The 22,891-nt window shown below is 37.6% G+C and overlaps 2 protein-coding genes across 13 annotated transcripts in view; one reads left to right on the top strand and one right to left on the bottom strand.

The window, feature by feature from the left end:
• LOC136346491 (suppressor of cytokine signaling 2-like) overlaps positions 1-22,891 on the top strand; it is a 41,779-nt gene that overhangs the window by 12,239 nt on the left and 6,649 nt on the right. The window contains exon 1 of one of the 2 annotated variants that reach the window (XM_066295682.1): positions 20,939-22,027. The exons of the other annotated variant lie outside the window; for it this stretch is intronic. The gene's annotated coding sequence lies outside the window, so the exon portion shown is untranslated. Of the gene's footprint in view, positions 1-20,938; positions 22,028-22,891 lie in introns of those variants that run through there. 2 annotated transcript variants of the gene reach the window in all.
• Positions 2,203-22,627, bottom strand: LOC136346499 (uncharacterized). 11 transcript variants are annotated; one of them, XM_066295696.1, is made up of 6 exons: positions 22,495-22,608; positions 13,598-13,709; positions 13,442-13,544; positions 12,856-13,381; positions 12,573-12,756; positions 9,888-11,520 (listed from the first exon to the last, which is right to left on the bottom strand). In XM_066295696.1, the coding sequence occupies exons 4-6, from the start codon at positions 12,922-12,924 to the stop codon at positions 11,426-11,428; spliced, it is 348 nt and encodes a 115-aa protein (XP_066151793.1). In that variant the 5' UTR covers positions 12,925-13,381; positions 13,442-13,544; positions 13,598-13,709; positions 22,495-22,608; the 3' UTR covers positions 9,888-11,425. The 11 variants fall into 11 exon arrangements, 3 of the variants coding, with proteins under 3 accessions (XP_066151793.1, XP_066151790.1, XP_066151789.1); XR_010733302.1 differs by lacking the exon at positions 9,888-11,520 and adding exons at positions 2,203-2,849; positions 2,905-3,053 and having other exon boundaries at positions 12,856-13,709; XR_010733301.1 differs by lacking the exon at positions 9,888-11,520 and adding exons at positions 2,208-2,849; positions 2,966-3,053 and having other exon boundaries at positions 12,856-13,709.

Genomic DNA, 22,891 nt, shown 5'->3' with positions numbered 1-22,891 from the left:
GTGGTTGCGTTGACACTGTGAGGGTGAGAAGATTTTTCGGAACGCAAATCAATCCAATGCTTCGTCCGATAAAGCGAGAACGTCCAACATCAGCCGAGCAAAGTCTCTGGGGCCAGGGCGTGCATCATGATTTCGTATTTAAATGCGAAATTTATCCTGTAAAACGTGAGGTCTTGATATGATAAATTTTTTGTCAATGTGCGTTAATAAGAAAATAATATCGAATATTCCGAGCGATTTTAGATCGATTTGAAAAAGTGCTCGTGCGGTATGTGCACTCGTGCATTTTTCGCACACAAGACACGAGTGGCCGAGGGACTCTCTGCGAATGGCTTCTGGGAGTGCAAAGCCAATATGCCTTCAAAGGTTTATAATTCACATTTTCCTCCTCGGTGCTTGAGGATATTCCACGAAGTCAGAATTATTATTGAGCTTCTTCGGCTAATAATTATTCAGTTGTTAAATTTCGTATCTGGGCAGCTACGAAGTCGCGCAGTTCCAACCCGTCGCAATTATTACAAGCATTATTAATTAACCCACAGTTTAATTATTGTAACATTCTACCAAGAATCGCAAAGTTCTACGACCGATGCACGTTTCTGGGTAATATTTTAATTACACGTTACGTTAGGTAGGAACGTATTATCAATTTTAACGTTTCCGAGTAAGAGTAATTTTCATAGTTTTTATATCTCTCCAGCAATCCGGCTTATCAGACGTACATAACGACACATGTTGGAATATGTTTGGTAATTATTCACTTTTCCGAATAGTGCTGAATGTATGGGTTTACTGCGAATTATAAAAAATGCAATAAAATTATGCTGTGAATCGTTCGTTATTTGTGAGGACATAAATATCCTCTGTCCATTCGAGGTCATTTTTGCGGATTTTCCTTTTAAAAGTGGGAATAATTTCGATTGGATTTCTCAAAAATGAAGGTCCAAAAACTGGGTTCACCATGGACTTCTTGAAGTTTCTGAAGCAATTTTTTTTAGTGTAAGGAATGTGGGATGGGTTATGAAGGGTTCTTTCAAGGAAGTCTTCTGTTTGTAGATTTCCGAGGGTCTTCAATGAGCTCAGGTTTTCTCGGCAGATCCCCTAGAATTCAATCAAGCACTTTAAAAAACTTTAGTGCTTATGTATACAAGGTGGCGCAGTTCACCTCCCGTCTCCTATAGCTCGGTTATCACTGAAAGTAGGATTTTATATTGCGTATACCTTATCTGTATCTTAGGACGTACTTTAGGAAAGTATTTCGAAACATACAGGGTGCTCCAAAAAAGAACGACCACATCGACCACTTTTTCCAATGGAACTTGAACACCGTATTTTTTTCACATTTAAGCACTTTCTATAATTGTCTACACATTTCTAAAATTTTGTTGAAACTTGTTCAAAGCCATTTTCGACTTTTTCGTATATGGCGAAGGATTACCAGATCTTTCCGTAATCGCCTTAACTTGGGTCGTTAAAAGAATGGAATACATTTCGAAGACATAGTTTCGATTTCCAATAGTTTTAAGATAATGGTAATTTTAATATAATTTCTATGAGTAATTGTTTCTCCATAGAACCTTTTTTTATAGCCACTTTAATTTTTTATTCATTTTAATTACCATTAGAATGATTTTCAGTGGGTAACTTTTTATATGCTAGGAATTGCATCACACATGTAAATAGGAAAATGTTTGATTTTAAATTCTGCACCGAACTAGATTCAAACATACGGGGGCCCCAATTTAAAATAAGAAAAATAAATTACTTTAAAGAGTGAAAAATTTGGCTCTAAATTTGGACACCATGTACGACATAGATCATGGAAATTTTCTTAATTGCCTTATTAAACCATGCTTAATAAGCGCCTCGGATAGTTTCCTTAAATAGACACTATTTCTATTTTTAATTAATTTTCCAAACTAGACGTATAAATACTTTTTTTTTTCGTTTTTAATTTTTCCGCCGGTATTACTCAACCGATTTCCACGACACTTTAGGAATACATAGACAATTGCAGAAAGCACTTAAATATGAAAAAAATATAGGAGATTCGATTAACAAAAATCGACACCCTGTATAATTGGAAATATTTTCCTGAAGTACGTTTTTGGCCCCAGGTAAAGTATACACAACATCAAAATTCCATTTTCCGTGAGAATCGATCCTTAGAAGACGGGAAGTGAAATGCGCCACCGTGCGTGAGTTTTCGGAAACTTCTATTACGTTAAAAAGAAAATCGAGAATACCTAAACGTTCACGTATATTCTCAAATTTTTCGGGGGACATTGCGTGAAATTTGTTAAATGTCGACTGGTAAATATAATGGGAAGGAGACCCCTTCACGTGGACGTTTCCTGACGGAACATCCGTAATTATCTTAGAAACAGATTTTTCCAGAACAATTTGCGTAATATTTTCGAGTTTTCAAGAACGTACACATACACACACGCAAATCTAGAGGAACGAACATAAAATCGAATCCTTTTTTCTATAGTATACATAATGCTAATATTTCTCCGACAATTTGTTGATGCGAAGTTAAGTAAAGCAATTAGAACGTCTTTTACAAAAGTTTTAACACGTGAAAGACGTTGAAAAACAAAGAAATCTGAAGATGTTACTCGAAAAAAACACAAGTTTTGAGCAGAGCGACTTTATCCCACGTTTTGAGCTTGATTAATTGTGCAACGCAATTTTTTGGCTTCAATAGCGTGCGTTCCCCCTTCGAACCCTTACAACTGCAGTCATTAATTGTCCCGTACTTCTGGTGAGGCCATCGAGTAGTTCTTGAGACAGTATGTTCCTGTCCTCGATCGATGCAACTCTCGCTTCGTCCCGGTTTCGAACAGCTGGAATACTCGACTTCAGCTTTCAAAACTACTTAGATATACTCTATAAACTGACAAAATTAAGAAATAAATTACGCGTATAGTCTGTTCCTCCTATGTCTACCAACAATAATCACCTCTTTTCTTGCGGTTCTTGCACCATCGGTTTGTGTATAACATGCACCCATCATCCTTTCCTCGGCCTCTCCTTCTTGTCGCCACTTCCTAGAAAGTGAAAAGAAATAAATTATGTTTTAATGATTGTTTTCTTTTAAAAACCCAGCCCATCGCGGCAGTACCACGAAGCGGAGAAGAACGACCGACGTCGGTCGCAGCCGGTTCTCGGAACCGGCATTATCGAAAAATGGAACCCTCTTTTAAAATCGTTCCTCGAAATGTGTGTCGGCCATATTCGTCCAACTGCCTGATGCGATGGCAATCTATGGTCTATTGTTTGCGTTAACTGCCTTGTTTAACATTCGCTTTTTTATTCCGAAGACGCTTTCCGCATGTCTTTTTTAGACGGTCGTCTTTGTGTTTTATTAAGTCGGTTTGAGATCATCAGAGATATTGTCGAACGTACGATACGAAGATCCGAAGAAGCCATTACGAGGCCTTGCGGTGGTAAATTCTCGAGAACTCAAACTGAATTCGCGAACGTTACTCTTTGAGGGTGTCGGCGAGTTCAGACTTGAAACAACATCGTGTTTGCTGTGCTGTAGAAAATTCTTGCCTTTTTGCATGGTTTCCCGTGGTATCTCAAAGACGTCTCAGGAAACAGCTTATTACGTTCCGTGAACGTCTGATGTTGAAGTTCCTTAAATGTGTAATTACATTTCGTGCAAAGTACCGCTCTTTGGGGCACATTAGGACAACTCGCCGAGATTTTCTCCCTTAAAAAACTCTGGGAGGCCCTTCGAGCATTCTCAAATTTTCCCGGATTTCGTTCTGGAAATCCAATGCCCTTGCAAGATCCTTCTGGACATCGTCTAAATGTCATCGAGACTCATCATCTTAACGCGATTTCTTGCCTGCTAAATCAATATTCATTGACGAAACGATTCTCTGGAAAAATCACCAGGGTTTAAATTTAATTCGGGCTTATTTGAGAATCTCTTTGAAGGTCGCCATCTTTCTCTAATGGCTTTTTTCTTTATCGTGGGTGAAATGCTCGCCCAGTAGTCAAAATATTGACACTTTCGGAAACACTCGGCAAATATAACCTAAACAGCTTCCACTCGAGGAGCTCAAGGTGACAACATATTTACACTTAAAACACATAAATATCCATCCATTTAAATTTTCCCAGAATATCTAACGCGAGAAATGTTTGCGTCTTAAAATATTTAGCTAGAGCTATTTTAGTCTTGAACTCTCCATGCCAGAGATTTCTTGGATAGACTTAAAATGTGTACGCACTGAAAAGTTTTAGACTTTCTGACGAGAGATGAGTCTCGTGCAGACTTAAAAGTGTCAGCAACAACTTTAAACATTTGGTATATGGAGAGGTAAAAGTTTGGACGATGCGGCCTCTGGCAGGAGACGCCGAGGCATTCTGAAGAAAAATTATTCTGATTTCCACACTTTGGGAAAGAAATATTTTCTGGAAACTTGTCTTTCAGTTTACGGCGTTGGTTCAACAAAATCTCTTTTTGAGTCGGACTGTTCCATGCCCGACTGGAAAAACGCGCATATTTTAATTGAAGCCAATTTAACTAGTATCGCGAAAAATGATCATCGAAGGGTGTCCACGGGAATCAAAGCGTACTGTTATGAATGAGAAATTTCCCTAAGAACCTTGTTTCACCAACCTAACGTCGTCCACCTAAGTCAATGTCCCCTTAAACATGTACCTGTACTCGTAGATAATTTTATTCTTATCTTTGTTAGACTGGAACTCGTATAGTTCAGTGCAAACAAATAACATATAAAAACTGTAAGGCTGTTTTTCAATTCCCTCAGCTAACACAAAAATGTTTATAAGTAAACGAACATATACATATGTACATATGCACATGTGGATGTAGTTATAAATCGAAATGACTAGCACCAGTCGTACTTTGCATGAATCAACGATCGACAAGAATTTCATTTTCCTGCTTCTAAGCTCGATTGATTTAATAGATTATTAAATATTTATTTTCGTATAAAAAACGTGTGGTATTTTTATTATCAGTTGAAAGTGCGAAAAACCTCTTGCCTGCATATATTAGAGGAATTCAAGACATAGGCGTAACAAAAATATATTTTTCGAATCATAACAAATAAGTCTGCAAAACACATATAGGGTGTCCCGTGTTAGTAAATCAACGCGTTAGCCGGAGATTCCTTATACGAAAATAATCACTTTCCTTATGGCGCCTTTTCCTTTCGCGCCTTATAATCATTACACAGGACGTTGGGGTTAGTAAAAAAGTCGTTTTTTACTAACTTGGGTGTTTCTTAAAATATGTTAGTGTGTGTATGATAAAATTAAAAAAAAAAAAAAAAAAGCGTGAAGAAACGAAATGCTGACACTGCACATGCAAGTCTTCGCTTTTAAAATCGCTACTAGCCCCTCCCTAGTTCACGTTCAGTTTATTTTCCACGGGCCTCCAGAAAGCCATGCCTACGAAATTGTACGTTCGTCGTAATACGATTGGCCTTATGAAAAGAATACATATAAAACTACGAACGATTCAATTGAATTGTGTAACACCATAGAAAAAAAATCAATTTTAAATGCCCTCCGTCGGCGTCACTGGTTCTAGTTTTGATACACCTACGAATACTGACCTCCGTGCCGATTGGCGGCGCATCTTGAATATCCATCGCGTCACAACCTAGGCCGAGGCAATATCCACTTGGTCCGCTGGCTTGAGCATCCGAAATGTTCCAGGGCCTTGGCAAGTACGATCTTATTTTCCATCTTGAAATTTTTTATCGTTCCTTCGATAAGCGAGATTTTCCACTGATATTAAAAATATTACACAATTTAGCTATAAGAGCCACCTAATAACTCGCGTTTGGACGTGAAAAACCTGACCACTGTAATTATACTTAATAATCATAAGCAAAAACACGAGAACCCATGCAGACACGACTTTTGAAATTCCAAGGTGTCACTTTCCCTAGAAGTTTGACTAATGAAATACGTTTAATTATACTTACACCTTCGGGCCACTGCTCGCAACGACTTCGCTAATTAATACTAATTAGGCGGTTTGCATTTCAATCCTAGGAAAAAGCAATTAGCTGGAAAGTGTTAAGGTATCGTCTAATGTTTCTTTGATGGACTCTGTTTTCGGAAAATTGATTCATCGGAAGATCATCAAGAGGGTTAAAGTCTTCATTAATGATAGTGTAAACATGGCGGACAATGAATAGACAAACTTAATTGACTTTCGGAAACATGAAACACCATTTTGTAGCTCGATAAATCATTTTTGACAGTATCAATAAATACTTTCGAAAAATTATCCTTTAAAGCGAAAATGTACGTACTTAGGTATGTCCCTCGAAAAATAAAGTTGTAACAGATCTCGGGCTACAACTAGTGTCGATATCCAATATATCAACGGCAGGCTTAGGCTTTGTTTCTAACGACCTATCAGATTCTTAGAGAAATCTATCATGAGAACTTTCAGGAAGGCATTTTGTCCAGGAAATTACACATCAAAATTACAACAGACGTCGTCATTCCTCAATAGTTTCGTGACAATTTTTAAAAATAAACAATGTGGATTTCTCTAATTATTATTTTGGACAATTATATTTAAATTAACCCGGTAAATTTCTTCGTTTTAGAGATTCCGTAATTGGAATCAAAGAAATGCTGTTAAATATCAAGGCATAACTTCGAAATTAGCGAGTTCTTAATGTATTCGGCCATGTTGTCTGTCAAGCAAGTTGCGTAAATCTGTCAAAATCTGACAACCATTATTAGGATCAAACGCAAAGCGCACCGTTGTCAGTTCTTCCTTTAAACAGAATCTCAGCTCCTGAACGTCTAACCGTTGCGAGAATCCGTCGAAAACGAACAAATGATTAGCGGTTAGGCGGAAGAGAGACACTTCTGCGGTAACAGAACGGGCAAATTATTTTGTTTAAACACGTCGAGGTTTTATTTTAAAACCAAAGATTTCTGACATTGTTTATGTCTGGCAACGCTGTCTGCCCAAGATGGCGCTGTAAGAAACAAAAAAATAGCACCATGCCGTCATTTCAAAACAATATAGACATAATGCAATACTCAATATACAGATCTTAAACAAAACAATTACGTTTAATGAAGCATAGCGAACTAAGCGTTCTTTAATAGCAAGTAATTAAATCAATAAGTGTCTTAAAAAGCCAGCTGTATTAATGCGATTGATATTAAACGTCATATACAGGTAATTTATATGCTTGTGAACACTGATCATTCCATCTAGAGCAAAAAAGCAGTTGCAATGCAATTTCTTTTTTTAGATTTTACCTTGAAATCCGACATTTCCTATTCCTCCATTAGGAGTTCGAAAGCAAATTTTGACAGCGAGTTGTTTGCTCATCCTCAAATCAATATCCCTCATGGGATATCATAAAGCGAGGTCGATGGCCACAATTTAACTCACGTCCTAAGTTTTCCGCCTTAATAGTTAACTGTGATTAGTGCCATACCGGAAGTTTAACTATGTTTATACCGAGAGACATTTGCATCCCGTTAGAGTTTGCCTCGATGCTTCCGGTACTTAATGCAATTTGCTATACTTGGTTGACAGGTGATTAATTTATTATTTCAGGTTAATTAAATTTGATGTGTCAAAGGGTGTAATAATGTAATTATACTTAATGAGCTTAAAGTTAATTCAATATACTGAGACCCTTAAAATCGACAAGTTCATTAGTTTTGAACGAATCTTTGTAAAAAAAAAGCTACTGAACGAGATTTAAAAAAAAAAATTACTTTCTTCTCAGTAGATTTCAAATCAACATCCAGGTTGATAGACGCCAACATTTAACACTTCAACTTTCCAACTAAGTTATATTAAGCCCCGCTTTGCCAGGATAATTTAATTTCGATAAGCCGCTCCCAGAGGAAATGAAATTTTCAAGGAAATTGCATAAACACAGCTTTACCATTTTCTTAGAACCACGTTAATAACTACTCTTATTGATCGCGCCAATTGACTTTTAAATGAAGCTATCGCTTGATAAACTTGATCCATAAGATAAAATTAGCATACACTCTGGCAAGTGCATTTACATTTAAGCGAGCAGATGTCTATGATCCTTCCATGAAGACCGATTAGAACGCAGCTATTTACTTTCGAGAAAGCCCTATTTATGGCCAATCCGCTTCACAGAAAATTACATTTACCATAGTAATACTTATGTACATTGGTCAGATTACCTCTTTTTCTCCGAAGGATCGATGTTACTTAACTTTCATTAGTTTTCTCGCAGTCGTATGATTTCACGTATGATTGGCAACCAATTTAGCTGGAAGGATCGTTTATTTCAATGTTTGATTAAGAAATAACTGGTTTCAGGCGAAATGTTTGATAGAAACGGTTCCAGCGAAGCATCCGTTATAGACGTTACACTTCAAGCCCTCGTTTCTGCGAACTTCTTATCAAATATTTTTTCTCGAAAATTGCCGTGTCCTTTGGGTCAAAATATAAAATTCTTCAGATATTTAGCAAGAAATCTTGTGTTCAATACAAAATACCCCATAAATTTCTAGTGAAATATACGATAAAAACGGTTCCATTTAAACGTCCGATGATATTGCAGGCAAAACCTTGAGAGCGTTTTGGTGAATTTATTATCAACTAAGTCATTTTTACCCTGAAGGATACCGTGTCAATTGGTTCAAAACTGTTTTTCCCCTTTTGATAAGCCGACGGAACTGACCACCACGAACTGAAGCAGTAAAACACAAGTTTAAGAAGCCTCTTTTCGAAGAATTTTAACGAAGGATTTTTAGTAGCAAATTAATAAAATCTTGCATGTTCGTTTATCGATTTAACACATTATCTAACAGAACGAACCAATTATAAGGTAGCAATGCGAACAAGATTAGTACTCAATAAATGAAACAAACACTAATGCAGATACAATAAAAGGAAAAAAGAACAGTATTAAATTAAACGAGGCTAAACATGTGTATTCACACTCAAGTGATTCGACCTATCGTAGAGTGAAGGATTGGTGAGCAATTAAAGAAAATCACCAATGATTGGCCAAGATGATTTGCATGTATGTAGTAAGTCATTCTCAGAATAACCCAAAATAGGCCATTCATAATTTAAACTCTGTTGGAAACACTTTGGATTCGATCGGTTCAAAGAATAAAATTTACTCCCTCTTTCGTAACGAACTCCTAAAAATAATCCTCCTGGAAATCTGGTCGATTCTGTATTGCCTGCTGGAGCTTTCCAATCGTTCCGAGAAATGATTAATCTAGGGCTCCACAGGTTAACAGTCACGAATACGACAAAAATCAATTCTCCGATTGCTTTGGGACTTTTTAACAGGGAAGTATTTAGAGGAAAACTGAACACGACTGATTGTTTTGGAAGTGTTATATAAGAGGAAAGATTATGGGAAGTTACTGTTGTGTTTAGGCACCGACATGCGTAACTAAAATTCGATTTTTATATTCGAAATTTTATACAGGGTGTCCCACAAGTGTTTCATTATATTTCAGTGGGTAATAGTACATTGAAAAATAATATGACTCCCTATATAAACCATATTCCCATAATGCTTCATTAAGAAGATACAGGGTGTTAAACTTAAAACACACCTGGAATATTTCAACGTATCAGAGTATCAATGAACAGGCGAGCTCGATTATGTATTGAACAAAATGGCCACCAATTTGAACAATTTCTATAATGTTATAGCAAATTAATAATATTTAAAACAAACTTAATGTTATTAAAACCATTTAGAGAATATCGTGCATATAGACGGTATTCAATTTTTTACTGGCAAACGATACGTCGGACGGAAAAGAGTCAAGTGAGCATTTTTCTTCTAAATGAAATTAAACTTCTAAAAATAATTTTAATTTTGACAAAAAGCAGTGGCGCACCATGTTTTTCTTTAAAAATGTGCTGAGAGGTGTCCGTACGCACGTCACTGGTGAAACGAAAAATAGCCCTTTTGCATAAATAAATGCGTCTACATTAACTCTCAAAACATGCCAAATTTCATTTACATATCTCAAACGGTTTTGAATATATCAATAAAAGTTAGATTTTTTAAGTAAAGTTTAACACCCTGTATCTTCTTAATGAAGCATTATTGGAATATGGTTTATATAGGGAGTCATATTATTTTTCAATGTACTATTACCCACTGAAATATAACGAAACACTTGTGGGACACCCTGTATTTCCCCCTGTGCTTTAAATGGACGTTTGACTGACTTGGAACCTGTCGCGGTCTTAACGATCCCCCATACGAATTTGAGTCACCCCGTAGAAACTATGGAGGCGATTTGTGTATATTCGTAGAAATTTCCGAGGTGTGGATAATCGGAATTTGAGATATAACAAAAAACACGTGCTTCCCTTATTTTGGAAACTTTTTCCGTGTTGTTTCTAAGTAAAACGACGGAACCTTCGGTCCTGTCTCGCTTCGTTTGATCAAAATTGACCTCCGTAACTACCTCTAACTGCTTACTTCCTTCGAAAACACGACACCCCGTGATCGTCGTCCTTACTATCACCCTCTTCTCTACCCGCTTTGAAAGATGACCAAGGGAGCGCCTAATACACTTTAAGTCAAACATGGCTCTCTATCCTTCTAAGAACGAGATAACCTCACTTAAGTAAGCATTATTATGGCAAATGCACTTTTCTGTGAATAACGTGAGTAAACGGGCCTTTCTTTGAAATTTTACGCTTTACATGATGTTCTTAGATTCAGAGAACGAGCTGAGAGTCGCAGTTAAATTTTCTGAAAGTAATGCTCGTACGAGTTACGGTTAATCAATTATATTGTGGTGACTTCACGTTCAGTATTGGAAATGATATTTATAGGTCAAGCCTTTCACGTCAAAAGAGGGGCTTGTCTTATTTATTTCCCCGGGAATTGCGGTTTAAATGTTTTTTTTTTTTTTGGGAGGGATATCTGCAATTGCTCATTGGAACCACTGGGTTCGTCTTAATATGATACGAAAAAATTAAGATTTTTTCGTCGAGAAATCAATCAGAATAGACTTCGATTAATTATCTATCCGGCACCAAGTTGATTGAGTGGTCTTTAAACTTACACCAAATACAAATATAAGGGCAATTCATAATTTCCTCGAACGAGAGTTGATAACCTTTGTGGACCTGGCGCCCTTGAAGATCAAACAAATAAACTTTATTTTGCTGTTCCTTGAGCTAACAGGGTTCTGTGTTAAAACAAATAATATACTCTCAATGTGTGTGTGTGTGTTTGTGTAGATTATCAGGTGAGGAAGGGGATTTTGAAGTAAATGAATCAGAAAATATTGCACTATTTTTTTAAAGTCTCACGACTTCATGATTGCATCATGAGCTTCTCTGGAAGTCGACATGCCAAATAATTAGCGAATGAAGTTCAGATACTCCTGGGATCGAATTTTGCAAAGGAAACCTTCAGACTCTGACCCCTATTTTCCTCCTTTGCCCTTGAGCCAATGTGGAAATATCCAATCCGCCTCTGTGCATTACAGCTAGGGCTAAGTACTTTCCTAGAAACGATGAAAATATTTTGTTGTTTATCAAAAACTGGATGTCGTGTTTTATTAATATTTTAGGGAAAATTGTTGCTTTGATGGTATTTGTAGCAGAGGCTTTCAAATGAGTATACGGGAACAAGTTCTTAGAAGGTTATTTTTGTGCTTCTTGGAAAGTTTCTACGTCAACATTTACGTGCCGAAAATCCATTAAAGGTTTTCATATTCATGCCCGAATTAACTTCGTTGTTGGCAGGAATTTTACAATACCAGCACATACTCGAATTCGGGATTTCTTTTCCATATGTAATTTATTACAGAAACAATAACGAACCAATAATCGAACTGTTACAAGCAATAATTTAAATTAACCACGTTCTATTTATACACCTCGTTAGTCATAAATTTCTCGTTGCAGGTGAGGCAACACGGCCTTTCCTGTACCCACAAGGCAACAAAAAATGGTCTCCTGGCTACATATTCATTCTATCTACGTGGGGTGCCTGCTATAATTCCTGCAACACTGCTTTTCCTCGAAACACCCACCTACTTTATCTCCATAGACTTTCTGGCTGTTATTTGCAATGACAATAATATGAAATATGCATGGGTCGGTCGTAGATAAATGGATACACGAGTGAGCCTGTTAGCGAAGACAGGCGCGATAAATCATGATGCAGTAGAATTCTGTTATTCAAGTTGATGATGATGTGTGGTGGCCAATAGACATGTTTTTTGTACGAAACTGCCAATAAAACCTTTTAAGTAACTTTAGATGATGTGCAATAAAACCTTAATATAAATAATAACCCTAAAGGGCAGCGAAACTTTTCCTTTCAGTCGAGTAAATTACTGTAAAGCTCCCATTTTTCAATGTCAGGAAAATTCTTTTATGGCGAAATAGTGGCGTCAAGTTTAGTGTGTTCGGCTTTGTCTAGTTCTAATAGGAAATTCTCTCTCTTTTCAGTTAACAAATTATACAGTGGTGTTTGTGTCTCAATTTACCACACAACTTTGCTTAGAATATGATTAATACTTAAGTAACTTGGGTGCAATTTGTATGTTACCGGATAACTGCTGGGAATCCGGAGACTTTCGCGTGTTTGCGGAAGCATCGCAACCAATCGTGGCGTCCGATGATTTTGCCGAACCGTACGGGCTTGGAATAATTGCACAGGTGTCCTGTTCTACCACGTTTTGAATGAGATTAGTCTTCGTCAGTGCAAGTTCTCGGATTCGTTCTTTATACGACTGGAGAAATGTATAAAGTGACACATTATGACATTAAAACTTAAAATAATAAATTTAACCCTTTGATCGTGTCTGCGGGCCAAAACTTATCACAATAACCTTTATTTCCAACGCGAACAGATGTCCTTGTTGCCCGCGGACCAGCTTGGTATTATTCCCACCCACCATCTTCTTCACTCTTCACAATGAGAGTACTACAAAAACTTTCTATACCTGCTTGTTTCGGGTACAACCCAAATTTTATATAATTCTCGGTACGACAGCCTGTTGTGCAGGTGTGTTCGTTGAACTTAGGTCCCCCTCTCCTCCTGTTTATTTAACGAATGTTGCCAACAGTATTCGAAAAAAAATCGAACAGAAAGGCCGTGTGGCAGAGAGATGTAAATCATTTTGTAACGTTCCTGTACAGGCTTAATATTAATGGCAATGAATGAGGAGTTTTTTTATCGTGTTAACGTTCTGGTGAGTGGGTTGTTTGAGAACTTAATAGAGTGTTACTAGGACTTCAGTGGCATCAGGCATCAGTGGATTTATTCTTAGTAATATTGGTATTCTCTCGTTTCCGACGATTTGGAGATATACGGCAACGCCGCGTTTAGCGTTTCTAGCTGAGGTTGATATGGGGCTTTGGCAAAAATGTGTCGTTACTAAAATGAACTAATTCCAAAGAAAACCACTTCTAAACCTGGGAATTGGTAGATTAAGTGTATGGAACTATGCACCTAGAAAAACCTTTCGGACGAGGTTTAGCTATGCTACCGGAATGCGTTAATATCTTTTGCCGATTCCTGAAATGAACGTTGATGTAACCACCCTCCTTTGTAGATTAGGGAAATAGTACTTTTCGAGAGAATCACTTCTAACGTCTGTACCTCGTCAAATTGGATATCTAAGTACTGCCACTTTTTAGGATTGTTGCATACTTGCACGTTTTCAACGTTCCTTGGTCGTAACTGTAAAAAAACAAAGCAAATTGGTTATTTTTTAGGTGACCATTTCGAGGCACCCTTCCCAATTCTCCTTTAAATTGCATCATACTTTTAATAACAGCGGCAACGGCGTAATTTCCTGACAGGGCCACGTGATACACCGCGCCGCCAATAGTGCGGCTGATATTGTAACATTATTCTAGCGTCACGTTGCCATTTATTCAGCGCAGGTAGATTTTTCAGATTAATGAAGATTAGTTGTAAGTTTATACAAAGCGTGGAATGGCAGAGAAAGGGAAATTATTATTTTATATTTATTGCTGTAATAACTGATTATTTGTTATGTCGAGCTGGTTAATATTTTTATTGAGTGTTCTTGATTTGACTGAATTAAAGTATCACTTTTCACGCTTGTCGGGTTAAAAATTTTGATAAAAACTACGATCACGTACGAAAGTATTGGTGAACCGTATTACCACCTATAAAAGTCATGAATATTTTTCTGCAATAACAACAATATTATGCAAACTATTTTCAAAACTTGAACCTTCTTATGCAACAAGATTAATTTATTTTAATTAAAAATAAATTCAATGTAAATCCTGATACAAACAAAATTGCTATTTTTACAAAAAAAATAAAGTCAATTAATATCGGGTAGAGTATCCTCTTTGTTTCAGGACTTTCAATAAACGGTTTGGCATTGACTGAACTAACTTTTTGTAACGTTACTCGATATTTTTTCCCATTCTGCTAACGCCACTCTTTTTAGGTCACCTTTATTATGTATCACGTTTTTCTGAATCTGTTTTACCAAATGATCCCATAGAGCCTCTATGGGACCATTTGGTAAAACAGGGGGGGCATTTCTAATAAATGTGTGACTATCAACCAACGCACTACGAAAAATTTCTATTTGGGGTCATTATTTTGCTGGAAGTAACAGTTGCGTGCCGGCCCCAGTTTTTCTGCGCTTTGCTCTAAGTTCCCCTTGAACACGTTGGGGTACACTTGATGATCCGTTGTGACACGTTCACTTTTGTGAGATCGGAAATTTCGATATTTACTTTTCTTTTTCCGACCTGTTGATCGAAATCCAAATTCTTAACCACCAACAGTGATCGTTTACGAGAGGGATTCGATATGTTTAAAAACATTTTTTGGATCATCGTTCCAATTAAGAAACGGTACGGGTTTGCCGGGTGCACGTGGGCTTACGTGAGTGACTGGAAATTAATGATTACTTTTCCCTTATCCACACTTAACTCTGTTTGGGCCATGATTAAAACTAATAAAAAACAAGATAGTGCACCTGATCAGGAACTGGTGCGTTTTTTGTGTAGTCAAAGAAACGTGGTAGACAAATAGCAAATTAGTGCATTTTTAATTTTTGTAAACGTTAATATTGAAAACGTATGTCCTCTACCAAGACTTTTGCGAATGCATCCTGCTGTTAGAAAAACAAATTATATTTTTATCTGGTAAGGTCAATTTTTTTAATGCAAATTGTTATTGCCAGCAGCGCAGCACGTATAACAAAATATACATTATCACGTAATAAAATTAAACTTTGTTTTTGTACAAAGAAGATATCACCACTTCTTAGTGAAATAACGTGCGGCACCAAGATTTTGAGAGTGACTGTATATGTTCTGTCAGTCTATCGGCGACGAGAAATCCGTTTCCCAGTTTCTCCTTAAAATTGCCCAGGTCTGGCAACGCCGCTCGGAACTATTTGTTTAGTACATTTAAGTTTCTAATTTTGTTATGTGGGGCCAAACTTCATCAAGCCACGGCAAAACTTTATATAAAATGTGGTAATATCGCACGTGTACGCCTGGAGGGGCCTTAAGAACGCCAATACAAAGGCAACACACACATGGTACGAACGTTCTCTCCGTTTTGCTTTTACACCGATTCGTGGAAGTCTGATGGCAACGGTTTTCGTGGAAAATGAAATCCACCTATGAAGGAGCGATGATGACGGCTTATACATACATTATCAATTATTGGAAGAGGACCAGCTTTACATCGTACAATCCACGAGAGATGAACGATGCCGCCACCGAAGGCTGACGTTCTCGCTCTACTTACTAGAACATTAACGTTACGTATTTTCTCATATTACAATGCCATCTTTCAATAAACGACACGTAAGTTTGTAGTCACATCTACGAAATGATTATCAGTACTCAGGTACTTATCATATTTATCCAGTGTTACAAACAATGCGTTCCTCGAAAAGTGGTTTGAATTTATTCTAGGAAGCACATACACGAAATTCAAATAAATGGTTGTGGCGTGCAAGTACCAATTTGAAGACCATAATTACATGTTTGTATTTTTGACATTTTGTACAGGTGTTTTTTTCTTTTTTTTTTTTTTTTAAAGAAAATTATGTTCGTTGGTAGTACTCCATAAAGGGGACAGCGAGGAAAACGACTTCCAGTTGAAACAGAATGTTTGAAATGCTCGTTGCCTTCACTACGTGATCAGAACAATACAAGAAATCTATTCCAAGTAAGATGACTAAATCATTTTTGCACTCATTCGCTAATAATATCAAAACAAAGGTCGGGCCTACGTCAGTTTGTGAACGAAATTATTGGACGCTAAACATCCGTTCTTGGAAGCACTAGAATCGTGTCGTAGAATTACGCACTAATCCGCGATAAGTTACGATTTCGAGCTCATTTTTTCCATTTGGCAGAACCTCGTGTTTTCAAAATTCCACCATCGTTATTATTGCTATGACGTTTTCTATTGGGCCCAAACACTAAATTCCTTCTCCTCTTTCCGCCCAAATGACGCATTTCTCTAGAAGAAAACGATTAAATCGCCTCGAATTATCGAGTATTCGACATGCCTAAGGTTCTAGTTCCCCGAAAGGTTGGTTCCGAAGATCATCGTTAAGCTCGACGTGCTCGACAGTTTCGAATCCGCGATTCCACCGCTAATTATAATAATTATAACCGGGCTGCCATCAGCCGTAATAAAATAATAAGTGGATTTCATCGGGCGCTTTCTAGGAACCCGATGGCGAGTGAAACCCAGAAGAGGTATTTTCGCAAAACGGACTCTTTATGCCGGTTCTTCGAAGTTCACTCGCCGGCTCTTCAGGCATCTGCGAAAGGTCGTCGGCTGCTTATAGTTCTTGAAATTGTTAAAAAATTAATGAGTTTTGTTCTTTTGATTGTGGCAAGTCTCGTTTTAAAATCTTAGAAAAGTTCGCAATCGATCGTATGCCGCCCGAGTCTTGAGTCTCCGCTCGACGATCTAAGTTTTATGATGGGCCTACACGCAATCTTTAACAAAATCCGAAACCAACGAATAAATCTCTACACCCTGTACGTATACAGGGTGAGTCGGGGGCCAAACTTCAGGAGCGTGTTGTACATGAAAAAAAAAAAACGTAAAAAAACTCAAATGTTATTGTCCGATTTTCGTTTGTTTACAAGTTATAGCGTAAATAAAATTAAAAAAATTTATAAATTTCATAAGAAATTCCACAAATGAATACGTTGGATTGGTCGTGGTGGCCCTATCAGTTGGCCTCCAAGCTCTCCAGACCTCACACCACTAGACTATTGTTTGTGGGGTTGGTTTAAAACTGAAGTGTACAGAGTCTAAGTGGACACTCAAGATGCACCAATTCAACGCATTAGAAATGCTGCAGCTGCCATTAAAGAAAGACATGAAACAATCAGGAGCGCTACGAATGCTCTTCATAGACGAAGCCAAAAATGTTTAGAAATTAATGGCGATATTTTTGAACATTTACTATGACGTTCAAACGTTAGTTTATGGAATTTCTTATGAAATTTATAATTTTTTTAAATTTTATGTTTTAATTTTATTTACGCTACAACTTGTAAACAAACGAAAATCGGATAACAACATTTGAGTTTTTTTACATTTATTTTTCACGTACAACACGCTCCTGAAGTTGGGCACGATCCTCCCGGCTCACCCTGTATTTTAATGCAAGCACAAAACCGTCCCGAGCATTAAAAAGTCTCTTCATTCCCCTCTTTGAGGTCATTTGAAAACTGTTCTTAGGACCACATCGTTGTCGTTGCTAACACGTTGCAGTTCTGAATTCGTTACCTACTTAATCTGGGCAATGCGGCAAAGCCATGTTAAGGCCGTTTTTAATTTTTCGAACTGAAAGGATTGCAGCTCTTCGAAGTTAGGAGTGAGATAAATCATTCCGAGCGCTCGTTATTTCAAAGTCTCGTTTTCTATAAGTAACGTAAAAACTCCTTTAAGCAGGAGCAACAGTGATTATCCATCTGGATGGAAATGAAAAGAACTGTTGCCACCATCAAGATCTAAAATACATCTCACTTTTCCGAGAAACCCGGGCCTTCTGCCATCAACCAACACGGGCTCCTCCGGTGTTTCGGCCAAAGAAGTTTAACTTAACAATGTAAACAACTATTTCCAGTCGTGAAACTAGCCGTTACAACGCTCGTTTATGGGAGCACTTAATTAGTCGAAGATTCGTCAGGCTCTTGATTACCCTACACCGATTATAGTTACGATTTCTAAATCGGTCGCTCGTATAAAAAATCGTTGCCAAAAAGGCGATTTTATGTTTGTTCACGACCGGAAAAAGGCATCTCTGCCCCAAATAGGCGAGTACCGTGCAAGCACTTTAAAATTCCTAGAACCACACTCATTCAGTCGACGATTTTTTAAAATCACTCTCTAAAGTGGTTACATCTCATCATTCCATCCATTGCATTCCAACATCTATAGTTATAAGATTATCTTTTCAATAACCTGCATCATCGTGAAATTATCATGGTTTCATCGTGGCATATAGCACAGTTCTACGACTCATGACAATGAACTTTAATTTGATTCGATTGGAGGAGAGAAATCGTGCCCACTTATTTGAAGTGCTCAACATCCTAGAACGGTTCTCGCAAATCAGTGTCGAAAGCTTGAAGCAGGATGATATCATCGTCCATTCTTGAAGACGCTTTCGACGAAATGATGCAATAGCGCAAGGTCTGTTTGGTGGTATCACAGGAGAAGTAAGTGGATTGGCCTCGACGCGACGAGTTCTTTCTGTCAAATAACTTTTTACCGCAAATGGTAATGTACTCTGACCTAACGGTACTCTTAACAAGGTCGATTCGTTTTATGGGAAGGTGAATATTGCAATTAGGCGTGTGAAACAGACGTATTTTCCGTTAAAAGTAAATCTCCGAAAACGAGCAAAATATTTGCCAACCATAATGAAATTAAGAATTTTTCCCTGTTAATGATTCGTTAGTTATTAATACACCGGGGGTTTAAATGGACACAACTGGAGCAGAACAAACAACACACTGAAGTCGCCGCGTAATAGACTTAATAAGGTGGTTATGAAATTACTCAGAAATATGTTATACTAGTTTATAGGTTTCAATATCTTAAGTTTATCTCTTAGATTTAATATGGGGCAAGTTTCGCAATCGACACTAAAACTAGTTGCGACATAAATATAATTCCTTGGTACGCGTGAAAGTGCCTTTATTCTTATTCCATCGCAATTAAGATCTGTCAAGTGCATGGATAGGGATGTGAAGAATGGTCCCCGTATTTAGACCTAACGACGGTTCATTAAAATTTCTGTAAGCACATTAAATTTCGTTGATCATCTCACAAACAATGTGGAAGTGTGTCTAATTGAAAATGAGAAATTACGCTTCTGGGGAACACAACACACTTCTACGAACTACGGGCCACATTAGTCACATGTGGTTGCCGCACGAGAAATGTTCCCAGGTCCAGCCGCATTCTCTGGATCGGTTTACGTTCCGTGATTCTCATCGATTAATAAAAGTTGAACAAACAACAACAAATGGAAATAAAGACGCCTATTTTTAATTTTAACCCGAATTATTCAGGCGCTCCGTGAGACACGCACACCCCAGGAACTTGGTAAGAAAGCACATAAATCGCATGCCTTCTGGATTTCCTTTCATTCATTTCCAGTTATTTTTATATTTCTAGGTTATTTTACATTGCCGTCTCTTTTCGGAACGCACGCCTTTTTACGGATTTCAGCCTAACCAATCATGCTAATGGTTATGTAGAAATAGCTTCACAACTCCGGCTTCCTAGAGATTAACCTCGATAGGAATATTCGGTTCAAGTATTAATACTAAATGATTTGTTTTCTTTTGATTACCTCGAGAGTTGAACAGACACAATTGGGCGCAACACGAAAATTTGGGAAATTCGAAGATGTTACATTCCAGCAGAATGTTCTCATCCCCCTGTTTATTAAGACATCTGTGCAATTATCTCACGCCCACGCTATTCCGATGAAGATCTTGTGTTACGATTGGTCGTAACTATCATGGAAACGCCCGTTTACCGATGATTTCGGCCATATATCCGGTAACATATCAATTGCACTGTGGTTATTTCAATATTAAAATATTTATGGAATCTTTGGACCACAATAAAGTTTCAAGGATCAAGTCAATTTTATCTGAATTGTATTCACCGGCTGAATAGTTCACGAATATATTGTCATATTAACACTGGCAAAAGTTAATAAAGATCATTATCAGCAAAAGTTTGAGGTGACGACGAGAACTCTATTGTCTTAAGTATTTAGAATTTTTGTTTGTAATTATGAATTCAAACCTTTAGCTTGGGGGAGATATGCTGATGATGTTCGTTCAATATACAAACATAATAATAATCATTTAGATGAATTGGTGAGCGATTGAAACCTAAAACAATCTAATTTACAAGTTTATTATGGCATAAAAATTTTCCCTTCCTCGATCAAAAAACATTTACTTTTTGATACCATGAATATTTCTCTATCATTTTATGGTTGCACTCTATGGATTCAAGCTAGTTCAGATTACCGGGTTGTAGAGCTCCACGAGAAGCGCTATATCTGACGGATCGGTTTATGTATTAAGCCTCAACTTCATTGGACATATATCGAGTCAGTTATGTATTGGCGCCATTTATTTAACTCCGGATTTTTTCCTTATTTATTGGAACACGTGTGCGATCCAAACCACGTCCGAAGTGCGACGAGTCCGGTGAGATATGAAGGAATGCACAAATTGCACAATAATAGACTTTCCTCCTGTCTTTCGACTTCGTCAGAGTAACCGTTTTTCGCGGAGCTGGCCGCATGCAAGGACCAATGTGAATCACACTCTAGGACGAGACGGGCTTTGCAAAGCTTTTCGCCGAATGAAAATGGAGAGATGAGATTTTAAAACGATCTAAAATGTATATTTTTCCCCCAGAAACGCCCGAAGCCCGACAAATCTAATGACATATTCGGGAGCGTACAAATTACACGCCGATTACATTCTGCCCGCGTTCTCGCAGTATGAAATCTGGCGCATCAGATATAGAGATCTTATAGCAGTGATTTACAATAAACCTATTTGGCACAAAATTTTCATTCCGACGTCCCACGCTTATGTTTTAACCTGAATGGATATTTTAGCTTGGGGCTTCGATTAATCGGATTAAAAATGAACTCAGGCAAACACATGGCCTAAAATTGTCTCACGACTAGGGCAGAAATAGCCGTATAAGAGCATTCAATAATGCTATAAAATACTCTGCTCGTTCATTTGCTAATTAAACACATTGCCAAGGTATGTCGTAGGTCAGGTATTCACGTCTGGTGCGATGATTTAAGTCGGCGACTCATTTTTATTCGTTTCGTTCTCTACAATTCAAAGTTGGTTACCTAAACGTAAGTCAGCCTAATACCGGGAACCCACCATAGTTCCTTTTAAGTATCAAGAAGCGTATTCGAAACCGCTCATTTCCAAGCCGACGCGCATTCGTCGAGGTGATCACGCTGCTGCTGGTCCGTCGAGACTCGACGCGTATACTGCGTTAACTGTGTACTCCACTGTTCAGTGACTTTCCCATCCGTGCGGTCGAAGTTTGAGTTTAGTTTTAAAACACTTCTTGACAAAGAAGAGTTTAACAGTTCTTTCTTTACGTGAATCGCTGCATCATTTCACCCTGTCGTGAAATAATGATTTGTAAGCTCCTGCAATTGCTGGAGATAGTGTACAGAACCGAACGTCTCACGTTACCCCGTTTGTTGGAGAAATCGGTGATCGCAAAGCTCGATCTTCGGCATTCCGAATAGGAAGCTCGCATCCGGTCAAAGCAACGAGAATTTAAATGTTCCCAAAGACAATGTGTTGCATCGTATGGAGCGAATTGGAGTGGTAAAAGTTCCTATACGCGAGTTCATATGGAGCCATTTACTGTGATAGTACGGGAGTTCTGTGATAGTAGTTTGTAGTGTAGACTATTTTCCTGCCAAGCTGGACATATTAAAGAAGGTAAGAATGTGAAATTCATTTGAGAGTGGAACTGGCCACAAATGGCTAAGTTTTTAGCCTTGTAATTCTAAGCGTTACAATCAGCTTTTACCTTCAATTCAATAAGGTTTTGTGGGTCATTACAATACGGCTTGCAGAATCCTTTCAATGGAACTAATTATTACGTAATGGGATGGTGTGGGCAGCGTAAAATTATTGTTTCTACAATGTGTGTAACTGTGCTAAACCATTAATCAAGGCGTAATTGAAAGCACCTACATAACTAACTTCATTATGTTATGTCCTAAGACTGTTCGTTATCTCCTTTTAAAATTTGAGGCGATTTCAGTTGGGAGATTGCAAAGCGTAGATTTTTTAGTTTTTCTATCTAGCTATCTCTCATCTTTTAGATACAGACTATTTCGTGCTGCTGTGACACCTTGTAGATTGTGTGTTGAGCATTGTGGTAGAGAAGAATGTAACATTACCTTTATTCAGACGTGTTTTTTCTTTACTGCAAGTACAATCCTTGGCACACTCACTATTGATATTTCTCCACTTTTCTAGAGAAATCACCTTAATGGTACTGAGCACTTGCATAATTTTATGACAAATTTAAATGAATGACAAGTGAAATTATAATTGGAAGCATTCAAAATGTAATTACGTTGAAGTGTAGACAGCGTAATGTGTAGACTATGTAAAATAAGAAGATTAACGTAATTACTGTTTTTCATTCATTGAGGAGAGTCTTTGTTTCCATGTATGTGTGATCATTTTGATTCAATTTAATGTCCTACGTTTACTGAGGACTCAATTGAGGGACAGAACAAATGGTAAATGTATCAAAACGTACTCCAGACATCAAAAGAAATTAATTTATTT

The sequence above is a fragment of the Euwallacea fornicatus genome, chromosome 23 (genome assembly GCF_040115645.1).
Source record: "Euwallacea fornicatus isolate EFF26 chromosome 23, ASM4011564v1, whole genome shotgun sequence".
NCBI lineage: Eukaryota > Metazoa > Arthropoda > Insecta > Coleoptera > Curculionidae > Euwallacea > Euwallacea fornicatus.
Note: the sequence above shows the minus strand (reverse complement) of the source record. Positions and strands in the feature narration are given on the sequence as shown.

Excerpts from the sequence above, each read along its gene's own strand:
- LOC136346499 (XM_066295692.1), bottom strand. The coding sequence starts at position 12,924 with ATGGTGGGTGGGAATAATACCAAGCTGGTCCGCGGGCAACAAGGACAT. Across the intron at positions 12,757-12,855 it reads TGTTCGCGTTGGAAATAAAG|TCGTATAAAGAACGAATCCG; the intron begins GTTATTGTGATA and ends ACATTTCTCCAG. Across the intron at positions 11,521-12,572 it reads GGATTCCCAGCAGTTATCCG|GAAAGTACTTAGCCCTAGCT; the intron begins GTAACATACAAA and ends CATCGTTTCTAG.